The sequence below is a fragment of the Rhipicephalus sanguineus genome, chromosome 1 (assembly GCF_013339695.2).
Source record: "Rhipicephalus sanguineus isolate Rsan-2018 chromosome 1, BIME_Rsan_1.4, whole genome shotgun sequence".
NCBI lineage: Eukaryota > Metazoa > Arthropoda > Arachnida > Ixodida > Ixodidae > Rhipicephalus > Rhipicephalus sanguineus.
The window spans coordinates 160,905,945-160,931,192 of NC_051176.1; the positions used below are offsets into that span (position 1 = coordinate 160,905,945).

General features: G+C 45.3%; 1 protein-coding gene across 1 annotated transcript in view; it reads left to right on the top strand.

Annotated features, from left to right (window-relative positions):
- Window positions 1-1,222: 1,222 nt before the first annotated feature.
- LOC119401294 (uncharacterized) overlaps window positions 1,223-25,248 on the top strand; it is a 48,469-nt gene continuing 24,443 nt past the window's right edge. Inside the window, exons 1-2 of the mRNA XM_049417388.1 lie at window positions 1,223-1,523; window positions 24,213-24,421. Coding sequence (XP_049273345.1) covers window positions 1,271-1,523; window positions 24,213-24,421 — 462 coding nt within the window. The 5' untranslated portion in view covers window positions 1,223-1,270. The remainder of the gene's footprint in view (window positions 1,524-24,212; window positions 24,422-25,248) is intronic.

Consider the following 25,248-nt stretch of genomic DNA (forward strand, 5'->3'; position numbering starts at 1 on the left):
CTGCCCTTGGCTAAGGTTAGTTACTTTTTGGCTAGTTATTCTAAGTTCTTGGCTAATTTTTGCCTTTCCGACCTGGCAACCCTGTTTGTTAGCATGTGCCACTGTAGAGCTAGACCCCGTAGTCTGTACCGAGTGCAGGGGCACAACTCCGGTTACTCACCTCGCATTTGCCTCAGGCTTCTGGCACTCGGATTACATTGTTATTTCGGACGGGACAACGACATCTGATGGCCTTCACTTTAATTGTTCGGGCCATATTTTTTTATCTGTCATTACAAATGTTCTCTGCAAATTAAACGAATAAATGCTGTATGCAATATACAATACGTTTCGTGGCCTCTTTATCGTGACGTTGTTCTATAGAGACATAGGCGCGATAAGTTAGTCAGCAGCACCAATGTTGTACCAGATTACCTTTACTTCCTTTATAACCATGCATACACCACGACGTAACCTTACATGCGCTGCTTTTGTAAGAGAGATTACGCAACGCTACAAGTGACGTACGCGTCTTTAGGCGAGCGAGCGCTCTTTCCATCACTATTGCTTTTTTTTTTATTTCTCTACCAAATGACTCCTAGCGAATTCTTCTTTCGTATTGAAAATAAACTATTTGTTCAGCCTATCAATAAGTACATCACTAGATTCATCCATCAATCAAGTAAGTTTCAAAGCACGAAATATGTGCCGTTAGGGCGAGTAAACACTTTGACCACACTTGGCCGCTTACGAAACGCGACATTAAACAACCCATTCACAGCTCCTCGGCGAGCGTTGGTCAAGGTGATACGCAGAGCGCCGCGTTAAGCGAGCGAGCCAAGGGTGAAAGTGACGGCGCGTCCGCTCCGTAGAGGGCATACTGCCGTCGCTCTGAGCGCTAGTCGGGATAAAAAACCCTCTCAAACAACCTGACGCTGTAAAAGGCGACTCTCCACAAAGTCATGAGGCCGGCGACTCAAACCAATTAAGCGGAGGGCGCGCGCGCGGGAAAGCGGATACTTTGGAAAGCGAGGAATCACAACACAGTCATACCTGTCCGCGCCCTGACGCACCAATAGGCCAGGACTAACGTTATGTCTATGTTGCCGTGATCCACGTGTGTTCGCACACAGCCCACACCGCGGGCGGACGCTGCTGCACTTCGCGAGAGACGACGTGGCTAGCAGCAATCGCTTCACGAGCTGGCCCTCCCACTCATCGTTCTCCAGTATTCTTTTCGGACACTTCAGTTGTTTTATTTCCTTTAGAGTGGAGAATTTAGTCGTACAACATGCGCGCATCCCCGAAGAGAGTCACTATGAGAGCGCTGGTTTGCAGCGTTCTCGTACTCTGTGTGTCGAGTCAAGAGAGTGCCACGAGGAGCTACGAGGCGGACCTGCGAGAAATCGCGCAGGTGGTGATCAAAAAGTTCTTTCCCATTATCTCAGAACTGGTGACGAGCCCCGAGCTATCCGTGGACTGCTCATCGAGTCTACTGAAGACATTCTCAGGATTGCGGCAACACAAAGCATGGTCGTATCGAAGTGAGTAACGTCCGTTTGAACGTCTTTATTTTATAAGCATTATTCTGTGCGTGGAGAGCAGTGGGTGAACAAGGGAAGCAACCCTGTGGAGAGATCGCGTCTCTCGTGTCGAAACGTCGGCTCCAAGCGATGCCTCCGATTCGTTCAACTGTTGGTCAATTTTAAGCCTGTATTTTGCATGCTTACGTTTGCTTACGTTGTTTTACATGCTTGCGTTATTAATGCCTCGAAAACTGTTTTTTTGTTTGTTTGTTTTTTGTTTGATTGTTTGTTTGTTTGTTTGTTTGTTTATTTTAGAGGGACATTTTCGTTCCTCAGAATCAAATGCGCAGGCTATGTGAAAATGCAGAGCGCACACGAGAAAGAACGGACAGCTCGGGTTGTCATTTCTTTCTCCGCGCTTAACCTTGCTTTTTTTTAGTGTCCACCAAACTAAATGCCCTTTACCTCGTAACGTGACCTTCACCTTTTTGAACGGAGTAAAGTTCATGTAACTGGTTATGGAGCGCTCAGTGGTATGTCCGTGCCACCTCAGCACAAGGCGCTGAGCAACAGGTCATCGACACCTTAAGTGTTCAAATATGAAATGTCAAAACCGGACAAACGATGTTATACAGACGACTGAAGAAGAGAAGAGAAAAGAAAGCTGCAGCGATCGTTCACCCTCCGCATACCAGCTTGAAAAGAAGCAGGCTCACGCAGCTTACTATACATCTGGGGTTTCACATGCTGTGCTCTATCTTATCTGGCAGGATTGCTTTTATTTCTAATTTCGACGTGACGGCGAGATCTGCTGCACACGAAAATATCAGCGATAAAGCGGCATTGGTAGGGCTAGAAAAACGCGCCACCACCTGCCTTGAGGACTGAAGGCTCGGAAAGCTGTCTTTATAGCTTGGTCGAAGATGTATAAGCACTCGTGTTTTAACGCCTCTGCTGCGACATGTCATCTACACGAGCCGTGTTTGTTCCAGTTGGCCACAGATAAGCATCGGTACGCGCTCCCCAGTCAGACACGTTGTTTTCTTCAACGGTCAGTCATGTTTATAAAAATAAATGATAGGGTTTTACATGCCGAAACCCCAATATAATTATGAGGCACGCCGGGAGTAGGGGACTGTGTATTATGTTTACCACCTAGCGTCCTTTTAAAGCGCACCTAAATATAAGTACGCAGGTGTCTTTATCGCATGCACGAACAGTTTGCCCATCGAAACCCCCTTCTAGATCCTGTCAGCGCGAATAACATCGAATTACTAGACAATATTTTTCTCTGTTATAAGCTTTCGATGATATGTCTCTTTATGCTTTTTTTTTTTTGGTCACGCGTGTATCTCGAATACACAACGTCTTCCCCGAACCCAGTCATCTGAGAACGGAAAGAGACGTGCGTGACCTTATGCCACTATATTAACCTTCCGCACCGGAAAGAAACGTTTCGGCAATGACTTCGCAGTCTGGTCGCTCCCACATTGAACGTTGTTCAACAACGCACACAAATACCGCAATCACGAAAACACCTTGCGCTAAAAATGTTTGTAAGAGAATGCATCAAACAATCCTGATGCTCGGCATATCATTAGAAATCCAGCCAGCCTATAACAAGAAAACACTTGCGAAACAAAAGTTTCGTGAATTCGACCCCTGAGCAACAAGGAAAAATGCTCCCGTGAAAAACGTGGAAAAATACACAGGAGAAAGTCGACGTGGTGCACCTTCTTAGGAGAGCCACTATATACGTACAATACGTCGGAAGAACACTACTTTATCGTGTAGGGCTCGTCTGACCACTGACCCGTGCGGCCTCCGGTGGTGAAGTCAAGACTTCTACTATTACATATTTCGCTCCATGGTTACATTACCGATTCCTGCCTAGACGCGCCTATCATCTTGATATTCGAAAATCGCGTGTTCATGCGACGTACAAAGTAATTAGACAGGCGATATTTCGTCCTACGCGCTGTCTTTTCTGCATATTCCTACGCCTAACTAATCCTTTAAGAAGCCTAAACACCGACTTCGCAGTGCTGCACCGGATGCTTCGCTACAGCCCGCGTGCAATTTGTACTCATTTACGCATTAGCCAAACTCTCTAATGGCGAATGGCACAGCAGGTCATGGACGAGTGCCAGCGTACGGACACTGGCACTCGTCCATGACCTGCTAAGCCATTCGCCATAAACTCGTGGCAACGAGCACATGCATTCGCTGAGGAGTATGAGTATGATAAAGTAATATATATATATATATATATATATATATATATATATATATATATATATATATATATATATATATATATATATATATATATATATATGGGAAAGAAGGTTTGCGCATACGACGTGAAAGTAGTGGGCCACGTGAACATGTGCGAGTACCGGCGTTCACTTTTTAATGCACGTATACACGAAGAAGGTAGGCAATCCTGCACAAACATGAGGTGACCATGAAAAGTAAACGTCAAAAATAAAAGCTGCCAGCTTATTCATTATTTACAGGTGCGTCGATGTTACAGAACAGGAAGGACGCGAAATCGTCGACACGGGGTCGAGGAATGAGTCGGAAAAACGGAAGCCAATTGTTGCTTATTTAGGATCTATTTTCGGCGTGAATATTTTATGACGCCAGCCACATCTGAATGATTATGGATTTAAAAGAAACAATTATACATGACACGCATTATGCACCTCATAGCACTGCAGGCTTTATTTAAATGAATGTGAAGAAGCAAAGTAGCGCTCCCAATGAAAACATGTATGAAATACGCGCCGCTCTATACCTCATTGTCGGCTTTACAGGGAAACCAAAAGCTAGCACTAAATCAGAATAGACCGGCTCCGTGCAGTTTTGAAACCGTCTCACAGTTAAATCAAAAGTATAGGTATGTCGAACAGAGGGCGGCCTCTTAAAAAAACAAATTTTAAACCCAAGGGCGGGCTTTCGCTTTTCTCGTGACCAGGATGATATTGATGTGACAATTAACAGATAGTATGGTCGACCTACAGGTTTATTCGTTCATTCTGCTGCGCTGATTTTAAGTCTACTTCTACTTCACTACCCTTGTTCAGTTTTTGCCCATCTGCTACGTTAGGTGATTGCAGCTTTCTCTCTCTCTCTCTCTCGTTTCTCTGTCTTCCTATAAAGTCGCATTTACAAGCTAATGTGAATACGGCTTTGTGAACCTGACAATTGCTATCTCAAGCTAATGATGCGCATGATAACGAAAGAGTTGCTTCAGTGATGGCAAATAGGGGACGGCACTTATGTATACGACCAGTTTGGCAATTACTGCCCGGGGTTTCCTCAAATTATAGTTACCACAGTAGCTGATTATTGCAACTACAGCATACGTGTTCTACAGAATGCGCGGTATGCTGCGGCATGACAACCACTGGCTGGTGCTTTGGCAAAGTGCACTCATCAGCGTCTGTCTGAAAAAGTTGTCCTGGTGCAATGGCCAAACCCGTGTTGTTGACCTGATATTCAAAAGGATATCGTCGCATCTTTACAAGCGAATTGTCTCCTGTCTTGAGAGTTTGACGATTGATTACTTGCCATGCTCATTCGACACACCATTTTCGCCCGTATGAACCAGAGTTTCGCAGATTTTCCTTTTACTCGCTTTTTTTCCCGAGCAATGCTAAATATGAGGTAAAAGCTATTATTTACGACGACCGCGCAACTTTGCTATCATACTCTCTCTCTCCCTCTCTCTCTGCAGCAGCGATAAAACATAGAGTATATAAGACGTGCTGTCATTCTGGACGCGCATGAAGTCTTTAGTTTTTCTCGACACCCCAGAGAAAACTTTCAGAATATTTTTCATGTCTCTTTCGCTCTCGTTCTGAATTTATTTGATGTTACCAATCTGTGTCCGTTAAGTACCACGTCGGCTGCGTCACTCGTTTTTTTCGTGAAATGGTTTTTGGAGAAACGCTTCAAAACAACCCCCTTTATTCGCAGTAATGAAACAAGCGAATGTCCTGCCAAATGGGGCTCCACACTCTTCGGGCGCAATTAGGAAGGCCGGGGCTTATGCTTTATCAAAACTTGGATTTCAACCCCGAGGCCTGGCTTTTTGGAGCTAGTTCAGTAAGTTGATGTGCGATAAAACAAATCCTGGCATGGCATTTGTAGTTCCCACGAAAAACCTTTGTCCGAGTTCCAAGACATGTACACGCAATCCTGTTGAGGGCAAGGTCCGTATTTGCAAAGCCTGATGCTGACAGAACTTTTATCTTGAAAACAGTTTTGGTGTAAGGTGTTCCTGTGAATACAGGTCGTAATTACAAAAGCTCGTACACTATCCACTTGTCCGTAAGAGAAAATTCCATCCTATGGTAATGTTGGGCATGCTCTTAACGAATACGGCAGGCCAACGACAGCAAGCGCTTACAAAGGAAAAGCTTTGTGAATTCGGCCAGAGGTTCTTATAATCTTCCTCGCCAGAACCGTATACCTTACTCGATTCCAGGAAACGCTTCCAGTATGCTCATGTCTCCAATATGATTCTCGCTGCAGCTGAATGCTGAAAAACTGTAATGGCTTAGAAATATAACTTGCTAAAGTAGTTGGCTGGGCAGGCTGGTTATTCATACTGAAGATAAGCAGACAGCGCTGACCATGTATGTTAGCTTTTCGTAGCCCGTGCGAAGCTTTTCTTAGCGAACTTCAACTACTTTGAGCGTATCTATCTATCTATCTATCTATCTATCTATCTATCTATCTATCTATCTATCTATCTATCTATCTATCTATCTATCTATCTATCTATCTATCTATCTATCTATCTATCTATCTATCTATCTATCTATCTATCTATCTATCTATCTATCTATCTATCTATCTATCTAGATGCCTACGACTTAGTGCTCTCGTGGCCCTTTCGTTAACCTGATATATGCCAAAATTGGTATGGCATCACATTAATTTACGACGAACATAAATGACATGTCGTAACATGAAAATCATGTCATGCATGTCATGTACGTCATGATTTACATGACACGCTTTTGATGCTCTCGCGGTCGTGTCATTAACTTGATACATGCCAAAATCGGCATAACATGACATGAGTGTATGACGAACACAAATTAGAGGTCGTATCATGACAATCATGACAAACATGACATGTACGTCGTGATTTACGTGGCATGGTCTTGGTTCTTAAGCGCCCGTCTCAATAACTAGATACAACCGAAATTTGTGGGGCATGACACGAGTGTATGATGAACATAAATGACACGTTGTAACATGACAATCATGCCATGTATGACATGAGCGACATGATTTACATGATATCGTCTTTGAGCTCTCGCAGGCGTTTTATTAACTTGATGTATACCAAAATTGGCATGAGATAGCATGAGTGTATGGAGAACATAAATCACAAGTTATGACGAATATTATGTCATGCATGATATGATTTACAGAATAGGCGCTTCGTGCTCTAGCGGGCGCTTCATTATGTTGAGGTATGCCAAAATTGGTATGGAATGACATGAGTGTACGACGAACAGAAATGACGGGTCATACCATGAAACTCATGTCATGCATGTCACGTACGACATGATTTACATGATACGGTCTCCATGTTCTTGCTGGTGTTTCATTAACTTGATATATACCAAAATTAGCATGACATGACATGATTGTATGGCGAATACAAACGACGGGTCATGACATGGGTATGATGTCGTGCATGTCATGCACACCATGATTTCCATGATACGTTCTTCGTGCTCTCGTGGGCGCTTCATTAACTTGAAATGTACCAGAATTGGCATGGGATAATAAGAGTGTATACGTACATGACAGGTTATGACGAATATTATGTCATGCATGCTATGCATGACATGATTTACATGATATGGTCTCCGCGCTATTGTAGGTGCCTCATTAACTCGATACATACTAAAATCGGCATGACATGGCCTGAGTGTATGACGAACATGCTTGACAGGTCAGAACATGAAAATCACGGCACGGCTTGCCGTGTCATGAATTACATCACCCGGTCTCCGTGCTAACGCGGGCGCTTCATTAACTTCACATATAGCAAGAGCAGCATGACATGATATGAGTGTATGACAAATGACAGGTCATGACATGAATATCATGTCATGCATGTCATGTACTACATGATTTGAATAATGTGGCTTTTGCGTTCTCGCGGGAGTTTCGTTACTTTGGTACATGCTGAATTCTACATGGCGTCACATGAGTGCATGACGAACATGATTAACAAGCCATGACATGAAAATCATGTCGTGTACGTTAGGATTTACATGCCATGGTCTTGGTGCTCTCGCGGCAGTTTCACTAACTTGATATATAACAAAAATTACGTCATGGCATGAGTATCAAGAATGTAAATGACGGGTCATCACATGAATATCATGTCAAGCATCCACGTCATGACAACGTCTTCCTGCTCTCATGGTCGTTTCATTGACTTGGTGTATACCAAATTTGGCATGCCGTAACTTTAGTGGATGACCAGCAGGTGCTGTAGGTCATGACATGAATAGCAACTTTCATGCCTCGTATGTCCCAACATGCATGACAAGGCGCCATTGTGGTGTCATGGTGGTCATTTCATGTCGTTTCATTAGCGTGGTATGTACCAGAATATACATGCATGCATGGAAAACATGTGATAGCGAATGGCACGCCATGATATGAATGCCTTGATTCGTCTCAAGGCCAATTAATGGGGTGTGTGAAGCTCCTTGCTGATTGATTCGCATTGCATTGATTCCCACTGTGCGTGGGAACTGCCGGTTTTTTGCGCTGTTTATCTTCAGTATGCAATCGCTTCATTTTTCTTTGCTGGGCGGTTCTACTTATTTCGCATTTGCTCCTCACTGTAGGTCTCTTCTTGTTGATAATATAAACATAAAACTATCGCCACCATGAACATTGTCTTCCTCCATTTTGCCATCGGCACATTTCTTCTTACATTAGCATTGGCTTTCAAATTCTGAGCACACGCTCATGTCATATGAACTGGGCCTTCCATGTCAGGATACGTCACAAGGAAAGAGAAGCAAGTGCCAAAGTGGTTAAGTGTTTCCACCGAACAGCGGCGGCGCTAATGGCTGCATGTGCTTTCTACTTTAAATCTAGCAACATTTCATTGTTGTATGTAAACGTTTCTCTTGACAGTTACGCAACGATTTTGGACATAGGTCGGCAAACTCACTTATAAGTCGACTCACTCAGAGTCACTCAGACTCATATCGAGACGTGAGTCTGAGTCTAAGCGAGTCCGGTTGAGGAAACTTTTGGTGAGTCTGAGTCCGAGTGAGTCCTAAGGGCAAAATATGTTGTATGAGTTAGTCTGAGTGAGCTCCAAATGATTTGCCGACCTATGGTCGGCAGAAAATTTGAAGACATTCTGCAATACAAAGAAACGACGACAGCGACTACTACCTAAAGTTAAGCAACAATAGGCAACAATAGCTATACCCGCGCAGAATCGATGAGAAGTCATTAAGGGGTAGGTGCGCCGCGTCAGTTAATGCAGCCTTCTGGAGTCTCACGCAACATACAACGGTACTTTGGGTGTGTGTTGCCTTCGGAGAAGGCACCTGTTGTTTTTTTTTTCGTTTTTCTACTTCTTGCGCAAAGCGCTCGACGCAGAGATTCCGCACTAAGGACAGTTGTGAAGGAGAGAGATGTAGAACTGCGCATTGTTTTGAGTCGTTCCATAATTCGTGCCGTCAGAGCAAACGAAACGCGATGCGGAAACCTAGCGTTCCATCTGACAATGCCGGCCTTCACGCGCGAAAGAATGGCGCACGCAAATCGGAGAAGCCGATTCCAGGCTCAACTTGGACTCCCGTCCAAAATGCGAGGCGTCGCATGCCTGAGTGGCGCGGCTGGCAAAACCACGGCTCGTCGTTCTACGAAAAGGAGCCATTTTTCACAGACCTTGTGTTCGCGTGGTCAAAAGCACAAACAGAGCTGCTCCAAGGGCGCTGTATGCTGACTCGGGCTTCATGACTTTTTATGTCTCACTTTCTGTCGCCTTCAAGGTGACATGTACGTCGTACGTACGCTTGGTCTCGAGGAATTTCAAGAACTCAAGGACTCGTGCTTCGCCAAATTCGAGTGGCGAATGCATCGGATTACCTCTCCACCAGGGCTAAACTTGCTTTAACATGCGAATCAGCAGCGAATGCTACTTTAAAGAGCTTGGACGGGGAAAAAAAAACATTTATTTTGCGTTGAGACAAATAAAATGTACCTCCTGTTCTCCCCAAAGTATATACCAGCACATGCAAGCATTTTGGACATGGTGCAGCGATGACGCGCAGGAGGCAGGACAACGTCTTATGACGGCACAAGGCCAGCTGAATCGGAAGCATTATATCGCGCGTCCAATCTGCCCAGCAGACAGGTGATTTCACAGGTGGGGTTCATAAAAACAGCGTAATCCTGCTGACGCACCACCAGCGACAGAATTCTTGTGATTAGTTCTACCGTAAGAAAAACTTCTAGTGTGCGGGACCAGGAGAGGAATTCACTAAACCGTGTCCTTCGTAAGCAGTTGCTTAACAGAAAACGCCTAGACTGCAACAACAACGGCTGTGAATACAGGCCAGAATGTACAAGCATCAACACCAAATTTGTTTTAGACATTCTGCAATATTTTTATGCATTGCAAGTTACAGGCGCAAGCAATTTGTAGCACGTCTTCTCACCAGAAGATGCCGCTGCGACACCATTTCACATAGCACATGCCAAGCGGCCGTGCCTCACTTTGCATTCAAAGGTAATGAAGAGGCACTAGTGCTACTGGCAGTTTCGTATTTTTGTACGTCGTCCTGTCATAGAGGTTTCTTTAAGCTCACTGCATTCGCGAGTCATTAACATAGTCTAAATACCTGTATGCTCATTTTACGCAGTGTACAACACGTTTTTGAAGCCCCCGTAAAGCCATATTGCACATAGAATTTGTCATTGATTGTTACATTTAATATTCATGAGCATGTGGCGCTCTTAACACAGACCGGACCCTTGCGCCATAGAACAAAACATAGCAGCATGTATAAACACATCGGCGTTGGCACTTCGGCGTTGACGAAGGAATAGCTGTATCAGGTATGTAGGTCAGACACTTAGATCAGGAGGGGGAGGGTCGCTCAATATTTTGCAAGTTTAAAACGTTTTCTTTATGAAAAACAGATCGGCAGATACCACGCACTGTGGGAATCGGTTTCATGCGAAGCAGTCAGCCAATAGTTCTGTGCTGCATTTTTTGGCTTTGAGCCAAGTGTTACGAGGTGGATCGACGTGTTTTTGTAAGTGTAGTAGTTGTGTGCACATCGTGGGCTTACCAGGCACGTCGACAACACTGGCGTTTAAAGGATAACCTATTGTCTGACGTGACGCCAGCACTCACGTTAGAGCACATACGTCAGTATTATCGAAATGAAGTGCACTTTACTGTGCGATTATGTGAATGTTATATGCGACTTTCGTTTGCGTGCTACTTAGGTGTCGAGTTACGCTTGAATATAGCTTGCTGAGTCATAGGAATACAAACGTAATGTTTATTAGACTGCTATACAAGCGGAGCCAACACGGGAACCACAGACGTTAACCTGACAAGACGCTTGCATTGTAGAAGTACATATGAAGCGCTAATTGCGTTCTTATGAAATTAGGTAGCCAACACTACAACCACAATTGACGTTGCACCGACATTATGGCTGCATAGGGCGTTTTTCCAAGGCGGTTTCTAGAACTGGCGTGGCTCTGTGGTAGAATACGTGACTTCCACGAAGAATGCTTGTGTTCGATTCCTGCTGGGGATCCAATTGTCGGGTCAACGCTGCCGATGTCGTTTTTCTTAACGTGCTCGCGTTTAAATTACCAATGTATGTTCTCGCCGTTCCTGGGTAGATATAAACTGTCAATCACCTGTGGCTCATACCCGTACACCGGGACCCGTGGTAAACGGGTATGTGTCACATGTGTCTGGAGGAAAGGGTTTGACGACGTATGTGACTGGATTTGCACGTTATTCATGTCATGACCAGACGGTCATATTCGTCAAATCATCTTACTCTCCTATGCCAATTTTCGTTTACGCTAAGTTAGGGGGCAATCACGACAGCACCCAGACGTAGATAGATAGATAGATAGATAGATAGATAGATAGATAGATAGATAGATAGATAGATAGATAGATAGATAGATAGATAGATAGATAGATAGATAGATAGATAGATAGATAGATAGATAGATAGATAGATAGATAGATAGATAGATACGCTCAAAGTGCCTTGGGTTCGTTAAGAAATGCTTCGCATTTAAAAATACGGGAGGGCCCCCGTGCCCAGTGGCTTTATGCTTCACGTAAAATATTTTATGAATGTAAGGAGGCTACGGCAGTGTGGTTTCCTCTTCTAAGTGCACCTGCCGTAGCACACTTTATTGTCTAAAACATGTAGAGAAAGCGGGGCCCGAACAGCCCGATACTTCTGGGAGGACAGCACCCATAATTTCTACAACCACTTTCTTTTTTTTCTTCTTTTCAATGTGGCATGCACTGGAAACAACACCGTCGTATAGGTGGTAGCAGTGAGTCAGGATCAGCTTTAGCATCCCTCTGCGCTTGTCGCCATTTACAGGTGCCAGCGCAAACAGTTAATTGCTGCTTCAGTTTTAATTATTCTCGCTGCCGTGCTAATATCATCGTCTGTGACCTTGGGTGGGCACGTAATTTCAGATTTAACGTAACCAGGAGTTTTCTTACGAATGAAAAACTTGCGATCGGAACTTGAACGTAGCTTTCCCGCATAAAAAACTGTGCGTCTGGCATTGCCATGCTGCTCTGTAGGGTGACACTTGCATCGAAACGCTTTGCCACCAGGTACGAAGACAACAAATCGCTAAAGCTCACACCCAGAGAGGTTTAAATTCACTTCAATATCAGGACATAGGTACATGATGTGGAGGCGCATGTGTGACCGGAATCTTCTGTTCTTTCCCGCTGGACGAGGTTCTTGTTATCGCCGCTTCATACATGCACGCGTGAAGCTTCTGTAGGCGGTAAACAACGCGCTACTTACTTCCTTATATGCAGTTGCCGCACGAGATAATTCTTTTTCGCAACGTCACGCACTATTTCATGCCAACTGGCATTCCCAGGGTCATAACGAACGTCAGAAAAAAATGGAGTACAAAACGGCTGAAGGCCTTGGAGAGAGACCAACCAAGAGTTCATCCCCGGAATAATTGATGTCACGACTCCACATTCATGTTGCGCTTCTGCAGCCCTACTTAGCATAAAAGCAGCCAAGAGCTCACTCAATGATCGGGGAAGCCCCTGAGTTAAACACGTAAATTGGCTCCAGCCGAGACGCCAATAAGATACACACACACACGCAGGATTTCCCCTTTTGAGTACGCTTGAGAAACTAGCTATACATAGCGATGAGAATTTGCGATCACAAGGACTGCGTATAGTTCTAAATGTACATAAAAGATAACATATTTACGGCCTATTATTCGCAAGGCTTCTACAGCCGCTTCCTGCTTATAACACCTGCTGCGTTCAGAAAGCCAGTTCTATATTCACGTTTGTTACTCTGATAAGCACAACACACTGAGCTTTCTGTTCCTCCAGTATTGACGCCACTTGTATACAGTTCGAGGCGCAGTGTCATAACACATTTTGATTTTTTTGTTTCATAATTGGCGATAAAATGTGACGAAGTATTTAATTCTCTTATTGGCAAACATTTTAACTGCTGCAATTAAGGCAAGTGCCAGCAACACAGACTAATCGAATTATGAAAGAAGCCACAAGTGACTCACTGAATCCGTTAACAACAATGGAATGAAGTTTTGAGTTACGAACAGCAGACAGGCTCGGTACAATAATATGCATGCATCTGCTGTTACAGAATTTACCCCATCGGACCATGGGCATTAATCTCGAATCTGATGGAGTAGATAAAGCGCCTGTACAATTTTTCTTGTCGCTATGCTCTTGTTCACTACGTTCCAAGACTTATTAACGCACCCAGAAAGATATGCGCATAAAAAATTGAAGAGGCGCTGCGATATTACTTACATACCTCAGTTTATGTTTTAGAAAGCTCTGCTTCCTAATACATAAACTTCGCACCACCCCAAGCAATGTTGAACTATTCTGCTATTGTTCCTTATTAAGACCCAAATTATAATATGCCAGTACAGTATGGGAACCATATACTCAACTTAACATTAAGTGTCTTGAAATAATACAGAGTAAAGCAGTCCGGTTCATTGTTACAAATTCTCACGAACTGACTCCATCTCAAAAAAAAAACAAAAAAAACATGGCTGATCCCTCCATCATAGGAATCGGTATAACACGAAAGTGAAACGTGTCTTCACAGAAGTAATGCTTATTGTGTAGTGATATATGAGAGCTTGTACAATGTACATTCGTGTTTGGCAACTATAGCACCGTTTGAGGTGGATGCACCTATGTTGACAGCATGTCTCTATCGCGACGACTAACGCCCATGATCACGATTAAACCATTGTGGTAGCTGACGGTGTGAACATATATTTGGACACAGCGAATCGTGAATCCCGCCTAAGGATGATATCAACAAACTCATAATCAACACTGGTACCCGGTATGCACTTCTTCAAAGCGTCGTCAGTTAAGGAGAGAAACGGCACGGTGTGCGTTTTCTAGTAATGGGTAGCCGACGCCTGTGCTCATGCATACATAACACACACTGCGCTTCAGCAACACGGGAGATAGAGGTTCGTAGCCTGAACCGCAAACGCGTGCGTCCCGCTGGCATCTGTCTCGCAGGCGCTGCTCTCGCTCCACCAAGGCACGACATTCGCCCGCCGAAATCGCGTCCTTTCTGCAACGCATATTGCAGCAGTTTTGTTAGTCGGTGCTCTCGCAATTGAAGCAGTCGGCGGCGGAGAAATCCCGTTGGTGCACGTGGAAGCTGCACTACTCTGATGAGCGGACGCACGCTAACACGAAGCCAAAGGCAAAGAACGCAACTGCGTCAAGGGTGCCTCGGCGACGCCAGCGCGGCCAGTCTACCTCTCTGGTATCGAGACGCTTTAATCATGACCTCCGATATCCCGGGTCGTGTTGAACTTCGTGCCTCTTCTCCTGACGTTTGGCTAACTGTGCCAATGTGTTGCGCCAAAGGAACTCGGTGCTCGTCGCTGCCTGTTGCCGCCAAGAACGTAAAACGTTAGACCCTACCACTTCCCCGCACTTATTGTAGCAGGTGACCCGAAGCAAATCGTTGAGCAGCCTCTTCTGCCTACCAACCTCAGAACGGATAATGCGGCACACACTTCTTTCATGGTTCGCTGAAGGTTTCATCAAACCAAACAGTCCGAGCACCCCGCTGGGGACAACTCCTTTCCGAAGGCAGTAGCCGAGGAAGAGGCAGGAAGTTCAACACGACCCGGTAATCATCGGGGATGTAGTTGTCCCACCTGAGTTCACCAGCGTTTTGAAGATGGGACCGAAGTATTCTATTGAACCAAACGTCCCTGTGCATGAACTGCTGGCGATGAACAGACGAGTTGCCAGCAAGACCGACAAAGAACAACAGGAACGATGCCTACTGGAGGGAGTCGACAGTATTTCCACTGCTTGCTTGAAGAAGCCCGCTCCACGGCCCAAGGTGCCCACAGCCCGACTCGTTGATTTCTTCAGAGAAAACAGCATGTGTCTGCTTCAAGCCGACAAAGAAGGCAAGTTCGTTGTCATGTCGTCAGACTGTTTCAAAGAAAAAGTAGCCAATGCTTTATCCAAGAACTTTGTTCCCGTAAAAACCAGCTTGGCTAAGACAAAAGCTGCAGCCGTGGAAAAGTGCAACCAGCTAGAGATGAGTAGACTGGCAAAGAATTTTTCTGCATGCAAAGGTAAGTGTCTGTCTATATTTTTTACTGCGAAGACCCATAAAGACGGCATACCTTTTAGATCCATTGTAAGCGAGAAGGGATCCTTGGAGTTGTACCTCAGCCGGTACCTTCTGAAGTGTTTAGGTAGTCTGTCTATCGATGATCCTTTTGCAACTAAAAATTCATCTGAGGTGATTGAATTTGTAAGTGACATTGATTCGGTGGGTTTTTTCTTCTCTGTTAATGTGGTAGACCTGTTTTATTCCATCCCACATAAAGAAATGTTTGTTGCCGTAAGGGAGTGCATTGAGAACTATGGGGACGTACTCTTTCAGAACAGAGCAGGCATTAGAGTCGAAGACTTTATGTCTCTTTTGGATTTTACTTAGGTGCTACTGTTGTTTCCTTTGATAGCAAACTTTATGTGCAGAAACGCGGTATCTGCATCGGGTCATGTGTCGCACCGATACTGTGCGAAATTTTCCTGTCAGCTGTAGATAGACGCTTAGATCGTGCTTTTAATCAGGACAAAGTGCTTAAGGTATGCAGATACGTCGATGATTTTTCAGTTGTTCTTAAGAAGCAGGATTTTAGTGATTTTAGCTATTTTAGTGTTGTGCGCGAGGTGTTAGACACTTTCCATCAGTTGGGGCATGGCCTTTACATTTACTCATGAACTTCCCTCTGAAGGCCACCTGCAATTTTTAGACGTAAAGCTTAACCTGTCGCCTTCCCATGTTTGCTGGACCTATAACCCACGCTCCCGCAAACCTCTGCTGCCGTTCAATTCGGTCCATTTTAAGACCGTTAAGCGAGCAATTGCCTCACTTGTTTTAGGATCCGCGCTCCAGAAGTCTTGCGAACACACTGCCTCAACCAGTTTCGTCCAGCAAGTGGAACGGCTGCGGTCGTCGGGATATCCGGAAACCGTTCTGGTGGCCACTGCGGAGGCGCTGCTCCAGAAAATTAAAGGAAAGGGGAGGAGCAAAGCTAGACAGAAAAGCGCCATCAGGCCCGAAGTACTGCCATGCATAAACATCGTGACGCACAACCTCAAGAGAGTGGCGGCTAGGCACAATGTGCCTATCGCCATATCAGCGCCGAACAAGCTATCAAAGCTTTGTGCGCGCATAGCAGGAGAGGGAAAAAGGAAAGCGTCTTGTGGTAAAAAGCACACCCGGCCTTACAGAGAATGTGCGGAGGCGGTCGTGTATGAGTTGCCACTGAGCTGCGGAAGTCCTATACCGGACAAACGAGCCGGTGTGTCAACGACCGGGCACGTGAGCATGAGCTGTCGCTCACAAATGATCGGCGCGCGCACCTTCCGGCGCACTGCGCGGAGTGCGACTGTGAGCCTCTGTTTACTGAACTGAAGGTGCTGGGCCGCAGTAGAGACACCGTGGCACGTGAGCTTCTGGAGGCTTTTCACATCCAAAAGAAAGGCACCGATTGTGTTAGCCAAACGTCAGTATGCTTGCGGGGGAGTGAGTTTCAGTTGATTCAACGGTATCTAAGATAACTTTTTTAATAATTCTTTCTCACGTGATGTGTGCGCAGGCGCGCTTGTGGTGTACTATGCTTTATATACTTATGTTTTTCTGAATAAAACCAGTTGGTAGTGAGCGCTCGTCTAGTCGTCTTGTCTTCTTTTGTCCCGTCCATTTGCGCTCAATCTATTACATAATGAACCAACACGCCCAACAGAGCATTTTATTAGGTTAACTTGCAATGAAGCCGCTTGCTGTGGACAACACAGTGGGTTCATCGCTCCAGGCTTCAGAAAGTGTTAACATGCCAGTTTCTGTGAGCAGAACGTCTTTTTCGAGGTTGTGCAAGTGCGCGTACACCGACTCAACATTGAGAGCGGCGAGCGTGAAGTGATTGTTGTGGTTGTGGCACTAAATGAAGGTGGTGGCCCGCTCCAAGAATATGTCTAGAGGCCTGCTTGCTAGCCGTGTCATGTCGTCGACAGACTTTGCCGGTAGAGCCGACGACATGTTGGAACCTGAAGTCACCTTTTGCGTTGGTGAGGTATAGGGCGTCGAGGATGGTAGCCCCTGGAAAGTGCTATCGTAGACCAGCTCCAAAGGATGGCGCTTATCGTATACATACGAAGACTACCTGGGCGTATGCGGCCCTTTATGACTCGTATATAGTTGTGGCCTTTTCTTGTGAAAGGGGAAACTGTGCCCTCTTACACGATCTATTTTTCTGGCGTATGTCATGGTTGTGGTGGTTCGCAGTCCCACAGGCACTCATTTCAATTCTATTGAGGGTGTGAGGTAGTGATGTGCTTCGTCCTGGCTGGGACGACAATGCCTACAGTGGACGTTGGAAATTCAAGCCACACTCGCAAGATGTGACCGTATTCATCACGCTCGATGTACCACAAGGTACCCATGTTTTCACTAACGAGGCCGTCGCTTACGTCGATGTTGGCCGTGATTATGTACGGCTTGCCGATTCTAAGGTAAATTGACGACGGCAGGCTAACCATGTCGCTTGCGTTCATGATGGCACCTTGGTCAGGGCATCCCTGTGTACCTGCTCGTTCTTATAGCCAGTTATTTTATTGCATGCGGGATGACTAACACGTTGTCCGCAGCGTCGAGGCAACGTGCGTTACAGCGGCCGACGTCCGCATTGCTGTAGTATAGCCGTATGCCATCAGGGCACTTAGCGGCGGCTTCTTCGCGTGTAAGCATGAACCTCATAAGCTGTGAAGAGAACAATGCGTCATTCCGGCGGACCACGTGGACGAGTGGATGGCAGTGGAGCGTCTTCCAGGAGAGTTCTGCCTTCAGCTGCCTCACTTGCTTTGCGTTTCAATGTGTATGTTCGCCGTTACGGCGTTGATTCAGACTGTGAATCACCTGTGGCTCATATCCGCATAACATGAACTGTGGTACGGGGCTATGTGACACACGTGACTGAGGGAAAGGATTTCATGAGGTAAGCGACAGCCGTCTTGCGTTATTCATGTCATGACCAGCGAATCATGTTCGTATTACACTGGTCCCCTGCGATGCCAATTTTGGTATATTACAAGATATGGAGACGACCAGGAGAGCGCCCAGACGTAGGCGGCTAGATAGATAGATAGATAGATAGATAGATAGATAGATAGATAGATAGATAGATAGATAGATAGATAGATAGATAGATAGATAGATAGATAGATAGATAGATAGATAGATAGATAGATAGATTAGATAGATAGATAGATAGATAGATAGATAGATAGATAGATAGATAGATAGATAGATAGATAGATAGATAGATAGATAGATAGATAGATAGATAGATAGATAGATAGATAGATAGATAGATAGATAGATAGATAGATAGATAGATAGATAGATAGATAGATAGATAGATAGATAGATAGAAACGGCTAAAGTGCCTGAGGTTCGCTTAGAAATGCTTCGCATTTAATAATGAAAGCCAATGACATTCCCCTTTTTAGCAGGCGTAGAAAACAGATCAGAATTGACTTTATTTCTCTGCTTCTTAACCGCAAGCTTGCGTTAGACCCATCTCCGTATCTGACACCCTTAATAACCAAAGCCACAAGGCATCATTACGCAAATTCTTTAGCACCTTATTTCCGTAGAACTGACGCTTATAAGTATTCATATTTTCCTCGCACGGCCTCAGTTTGGAACGAAATAACTCAGGCATCCTCTTGGTATCTATTCCTCCTTAAGGTCGTGGGCCGTTCGACTTGCACAGGAGCCCTTGCTGCTGATTTCACACCTCCTTCATTGGACTCACGCATGGACATGCCTTTCACGATTGAGGAGCTGGATGCGGCTATCGCCTTATGCAATCGATCGTCGGCACCTGGTCCAGATGGCATATCATATCGCATGTTATGCAACCTCAATGAGCGGGCACGAGAAGCTTTGCTAGATGTGTTCAACGAATCTTGGCGAAATGGGCAAGTCCCACAAGAATGGAAAACGAGCCGTCTAGTCCCGCTTCTAAAACCTGGAAAATCCCCACTAGAGCTGGCATCATACCGCCCAATAGCACTGGCTATAGTTGTGTAGGGAAGCTGATGGAGCGAATGATCCTTGCCAGACTAGAGTGGTTCCTGGAACGCTATAATGTATACTCAAATGCAATGGACGGCTTTCGACGCGTTCGTTGCTCCATTGACAATGTCATTGATCTGGTAACTTACGTCCAACACCAGAAATTGAGCAGGGGGTTATCCGTCGCGCTCTTCTTGGATGTAAAAGGAGCATACGACAACCTGCACATGAGATCATTCTTTGTGCAAACTGATGATGGGCCAACGTCTCAGCACTACACACACCGTGGTGTTCCTCAAGGTGGCGTCTTAAGTCCCACATTATTCAACCTTGTGTTGATCGGACTCGTGGAACGTATACCGAGTTCAGTTCATATATCCATTTATGCCGATGACATCTGTGTTTGGACGTCAGGTCTAACACAGCCTCAGGTGCGTGCAAGGCTCCAAAAAGCCGCGATGTCGATATCGGCGTACCTTAATGAACAAGGCCTCGAGATTTCACCTGAGAAATCTGCGTTGGTCGCATTTACGCGGAAGCCAATGACAGCATACGCCGTATCAATCAATGGGCAAAATGTTTGTTACGCCAGGACTCACAGATTCTTGGGCGTCATCATCGAGAGAGACCTATGCTGGAGTCCCCATGTGGCTGGTCTTAAGAAGCGCGTGACAGCCATCTCCCATCTTTTCAAGTTCCTCGGAGGGAAAACGTGGGGTACATCGGTGCACGCTATGTTGCAGTTATATCGGACTCTATTTCTCGGGTATATGCGGTACAGTCTACCGGTGCTGACGAACACTTGTAAAAGCAACATACGTACAATCGAAAATGCTCAGGGTCAGGCACTCAGAGTTTGTCTCGGACTGCCACGCTGCGCATCAACAGCGGAGACCATTGCCATTGCAAAGGATCATTCTGCTAACATTCACATAACCTTGGAGGGTGCTTAGGGCACACATTAGACACCTTGCTCGCACCCCTGCCCACCACCTAGCCTCACTTCCAGAAGATCGGCCCGGTGCCTCCTTTTTCAAGAGGATTTCGACTTTCCGAGAGTGCCTTCCAACAAGCTACACACCTCCTGAAAGAATCATGACACCCCCTTGGTGCCTGGAGCAGCCCAAACTTCGTTTGTCAGTGCCGGGGCTTCGGAAGAAGGCGGAGCTCTCGTCGCCAGCTTTAAAGCAGCTGTCTCTGCTCATGCTACACGAGGAATACGCAGATCACGTTAAACTTTACACGGATGGCTCTACAAATGCTAGGGGATCTGCAGGAGTTGTTATCTTCCCTGCAAAAGCCGAAACCTATCATTTTAGAGCGTCTCATAGGACTACGTCAACTGCTGTGGAGCTTGCGGCACTTCGCAGTGCACTTCGAAGGATTCAACGACAGTCGCCACTGAAATGGGGCATATTTACAAACTCGAAGTCAGCCCTGCAGTGTCTGTCGTCAGCTTTACGTCGTGGTGCACAAGACCAACTAGTATTGGAAATAAGACAAACCTATCAGCAATTAAGAGACAAAGGGCATGACATAACTTTTCAGTGGCTTCCAGGCCACTGTGGCATCGACGGCAACGAACATGCCAATAATTCTGCAAAGAATGCTCATGAAAGTGGCGTGCAGGAAGCCATTCCATTAGTACGAACCGATACAGCAGCAAACATTCGCTCGCTCGCACGTGATCTAACGCATTCAATGTGTAATACGTCCGGTTTTCTGCATACCCGCCTTCACCGCCTGGATCCGTCCCTTCAACTTCAAATTCCGTCCGGTCTATCCCGATCCGAAACAACAGTCCTCTGCCGCCTGTGGCTTGGAGTGTCTTTCACGAACAGCTTTGCTTACCGAATCGGAATGGCAGACAGTGCTGCCTGTGCTCACTGTGGCAGCGAGGAAACCATTGCGCACGTCCTGTGTCATTAACCTCACTATTGCTCCCAAAGACAACAGCTCTCAGCAACGCTAGCACGCCTCGACGACCAGCCGCTTTCTGAGCAATCAATTTTGGAGTGCCGGTACGTTCTAGCTTCCAACCAGAAAGCGACGAAGGCGCTGCTGCAGTTTCTCCGCTCAACCGACCTCGCTAAACGACTATGATGCTCCCGTGCTTGAGTGTGTGTGCGTTTTTTTTTTGTTACTCTTTTTTCCTTCCTTACCTTTCTATCCCCCGTTACCCCTTCCCCAGTGCAAGGTAGCAAACCAAAAAACTTCTGGTTAACCTCCCTGCCTTTCACTTAACCTTTATCTCTCTCTCTCTCTCTCTCCTCTTAGTCTCTCGTTCCTCACCAAAGTAACATTTGCGCACCAATGCAGTTCTCACATCTTTGTCATTGTGGCGCTATTGTGCCCAAAAAAGCGAAAATGGTTGTGTTGTGGCTTTGTATTCATTTTGTTGTAATTCTTCTTGCTACAGTGACCTCGACATATATTCTATTAGTGATACTTAGCTTATTTGTTTATTGTGTCTGTTATTCACATTAATCGTAAAACAGTTTTCTGTGCCGCTTTTTGTGTTGTTATGTCACTTACTCACACCAATCTCAAGAAAATCTTGCGTCACTTTCTGTATTAATCGTGTGATATTAAAACTGCCCACTCGCTTGGATCTAAGGGCATGCAGTATGTAATTATTAACATAAAATAACAAAAAGATACCGAATCGCAATACATTATATCACGAAACAATAACACGCCACCCAGAAACACTATTGGAACAGGTACACCCTTTAAAAAAAGCAGGTACGCTTGATTACATGTTTGTTGTAGTTTAACGTTTATGTGGAATTTATGAATGAGTGTATGACTGTTGTTTTTAGAGTTCTGCACTAAAGAGAGACCTTATTTGCAAGCGCCAAACTCCTGTTGTGTGAAGATTCTGGCTTTGTGAAAGTTTGTGCTTCCTGAACTCACCTGTTGCGTGAACATTTATGTTCTAGCGCTGACACTTTGAGGATGCGAATATTTGTTCCTGTGTTTATCTGTCAGTTTTTTGTGTTTGTTGACAACCTGCAACGAAAACTACTGTGTAATGGACGAGAAATACTCGGGGCCACGCACAGGCAACAACCTATCTTTAAATTCATCTACTTAAACACAGCCGTACATGGGCATCAGCCACGCAGAAATAATCGTCGTCTGTTTTATTTGTGGCACCTTTGTCGAAAACTTCGCGCTCGCTACATTGTCATTAAGAATGTTATATCATGCTGATATCACGTACGCCGTTCGTGTCCTGTGAATGCCGGGCTCGTGGCGATAACGCAAAGAGGGGCACATTGAATAAATCGCAATTATTTTTGTGTGATAGAAACACGCCCCCAACACGCCCTTCTAAGCGCGGATCACTTTAGGGGCCCGGCCTGTCGTATGCTGTCATCGTATGATGTCGTAGCTTGGCGTAACGCAGGCAAAACCACGAATAGCATATCGATCTGTAGCATATTGAACGTGCACTCGCGACGAGGAGAAGTCTTCTTCCTCTTGTTCTTCGAGTGCCTTGATGACGAAAAGTTCGGAGCACTTTAGGGGCCCGGGCTGCAGGGGCGTAGGCAGAAATTTTTTTCGGGGAGGTGGGGGGGGGGGCACCTTCTTGATACGAAGTGGGGGCCGGGCAGGCAGATGCGGTCCAGTGTCATTTTGTGCTCTGGATGCCACGGCAAAAAAAAAGACAATATTCGAAGGGGCGGAAGGGGGGGAGGGCACGGGCCCGGTGTGCCACCCCCTGGCTACGCCACTGCTGGGCTGTCGTATGCTGTCGTCGCTTGGCGTAACGCAGGCAAATTCACGTATAAAAATAGAAAAAAAGAGGAAGCAAGCGAGAAATAGAAAGAGAAAGAAAGAAACGAAAAAAAATAGGAAGAAAAATAGAAAGTGCGAGTAAGAGAAAGAAATAGATAAAGAGAGAGGAAGAAATAAATCGAAATAAAAAGAGAAAAAGGACAGGAAAATAAACGGAAAAAAAGAAAAATAAAGAAAGAGAGGAGGAAAGAAAGAGAAAACTGGAGAGAAACAAACAAGGCTGCCCAGCTCCGCACTCTCTTCAGGCTTGGCGTGCAATGATGCCTTAATTTTTTAGAGTATGTTTTATACATTACAGAGAGAGTGCCTTGAACGTTTGGCGCTGACGTCAATTATAAATTTCTTTTTAGATTATAGACGGCGTCTTGAGAAATTACGGTACAGAAATTGCCACCACACAGAATACCCATTTCGCGAATGGTAATTTCTCTTGCCCCATCTGTTCTACTTTTATGCACTACTTGCAATATTCAGCCATTACCTATTCTAGGCATCAGAAGCTACTACGGTCTTGCATCCCCTTAAAGGTAACCACGTCACAAAACCGCCGAAGTAAATTAAGGTATCTTCATGGATAAAAAATTTCGCTAGCGTATTGCTTTTGCGTTGTAAGCGCCGTTACAACAAATTTCGATTCTTTGGGTGATCTTGAAAGCAGCAGCAATTTTAACTGACCTAGTGAAATAGGAAGACACATGACGTTTCACGTACGTAATAGTGTACTACAGCCATCTTTAAGAACAACGTTGACTTACGCGTAAGGTTACCATAACCACACAATTACATCACCGAGTTATGACAATGAGTCGTCATGGAAGTCATAGATGGAAGTGAGACTGATGCCGCTGGTAAACGGTGCCACTAATGTTTCCTTGTATCATTTTTTTTAACCATGAAGTTTTCATTACGATGCTATGCCACTTTACAAAACAGCCACTCACTATTTTCACAGTGATCCTGTCGAACGCCATGCTGTCCAACAACCCACTGGAGGGCACGTACGTGGCCATGGGAGGTTACGACCAGTGCCTGCGCACGCGCGTTTACCTGGCCGACGGTGAGCTGGACTTCAAGGGTCAGTACTGTTCTCTGTTCTACCAGCTGCCACCAGCCTACTTCGAGACATTCATCAAACGTTTCCACGAGATTGGAGAGTTGACTGTAAGTGATGTTTCTAGACATTCAACCATTGAACTATTAAAATAGCCAAATTGGAACATCCTAATAGAAATTAGAACGACCTAATATGCAATGTTCTGACAAGTACGGTCAAAAGTCATATCTTTACACGTACAATTGTTCAGTTGGATATTTAACATTGGCATGCATTTTGTTTAGACGACTGCGAGCATGATTTGCTCGGTGTACTTGAATATGATCAAACGTGCATGTCAGTTTTGTGCAGCCCTTTGTTGCATTGCTTTTCACTGTCCCTACACCACTTATTGCTTTTCAAGGCTTCCGCCATCTTTATCCCAAGCCGACTCACGCGCTTAAAACAGTTATCATGGTGGTATTACCTTTGTTTCTGGTGATCAACAAGTGTGCAAGTGCCGTATCACATGCTTTGTTGCCTGCGGTCAGTTATGTTTTGCCAGTGAGCTAGTGTTTGTTAGTTTATTTCCTTCTTTTTTTTTGAGTGGGGGGTATTTATGTGGCAAAACCATGATATGATTACCAGACACGCCGTTGTGGTGGCCTCGGGATTAATTTTGACCACCTCGGGTTATTTAACATGCACCTAAATCTAAGTGCACGCGTGCTCTTGTGTTTCGTCCCCATCGAAATGCGGCCACCGTGGTCCGGGAGTCCGGGGTCGAACCCGCTTCATCGAGCTTAGCAGCACGACACCTTGCCTGCTGAGTTACCGCGGCGGGTAACAGCTCTGAAGTCATAGCAATATTACGAGGAAAGTTGCACTACAGGAAATATCATTTTCGTAAAGCTCTACTTATGTTAGCGTAAAAGTGGTTCTCAGATTACTTTGA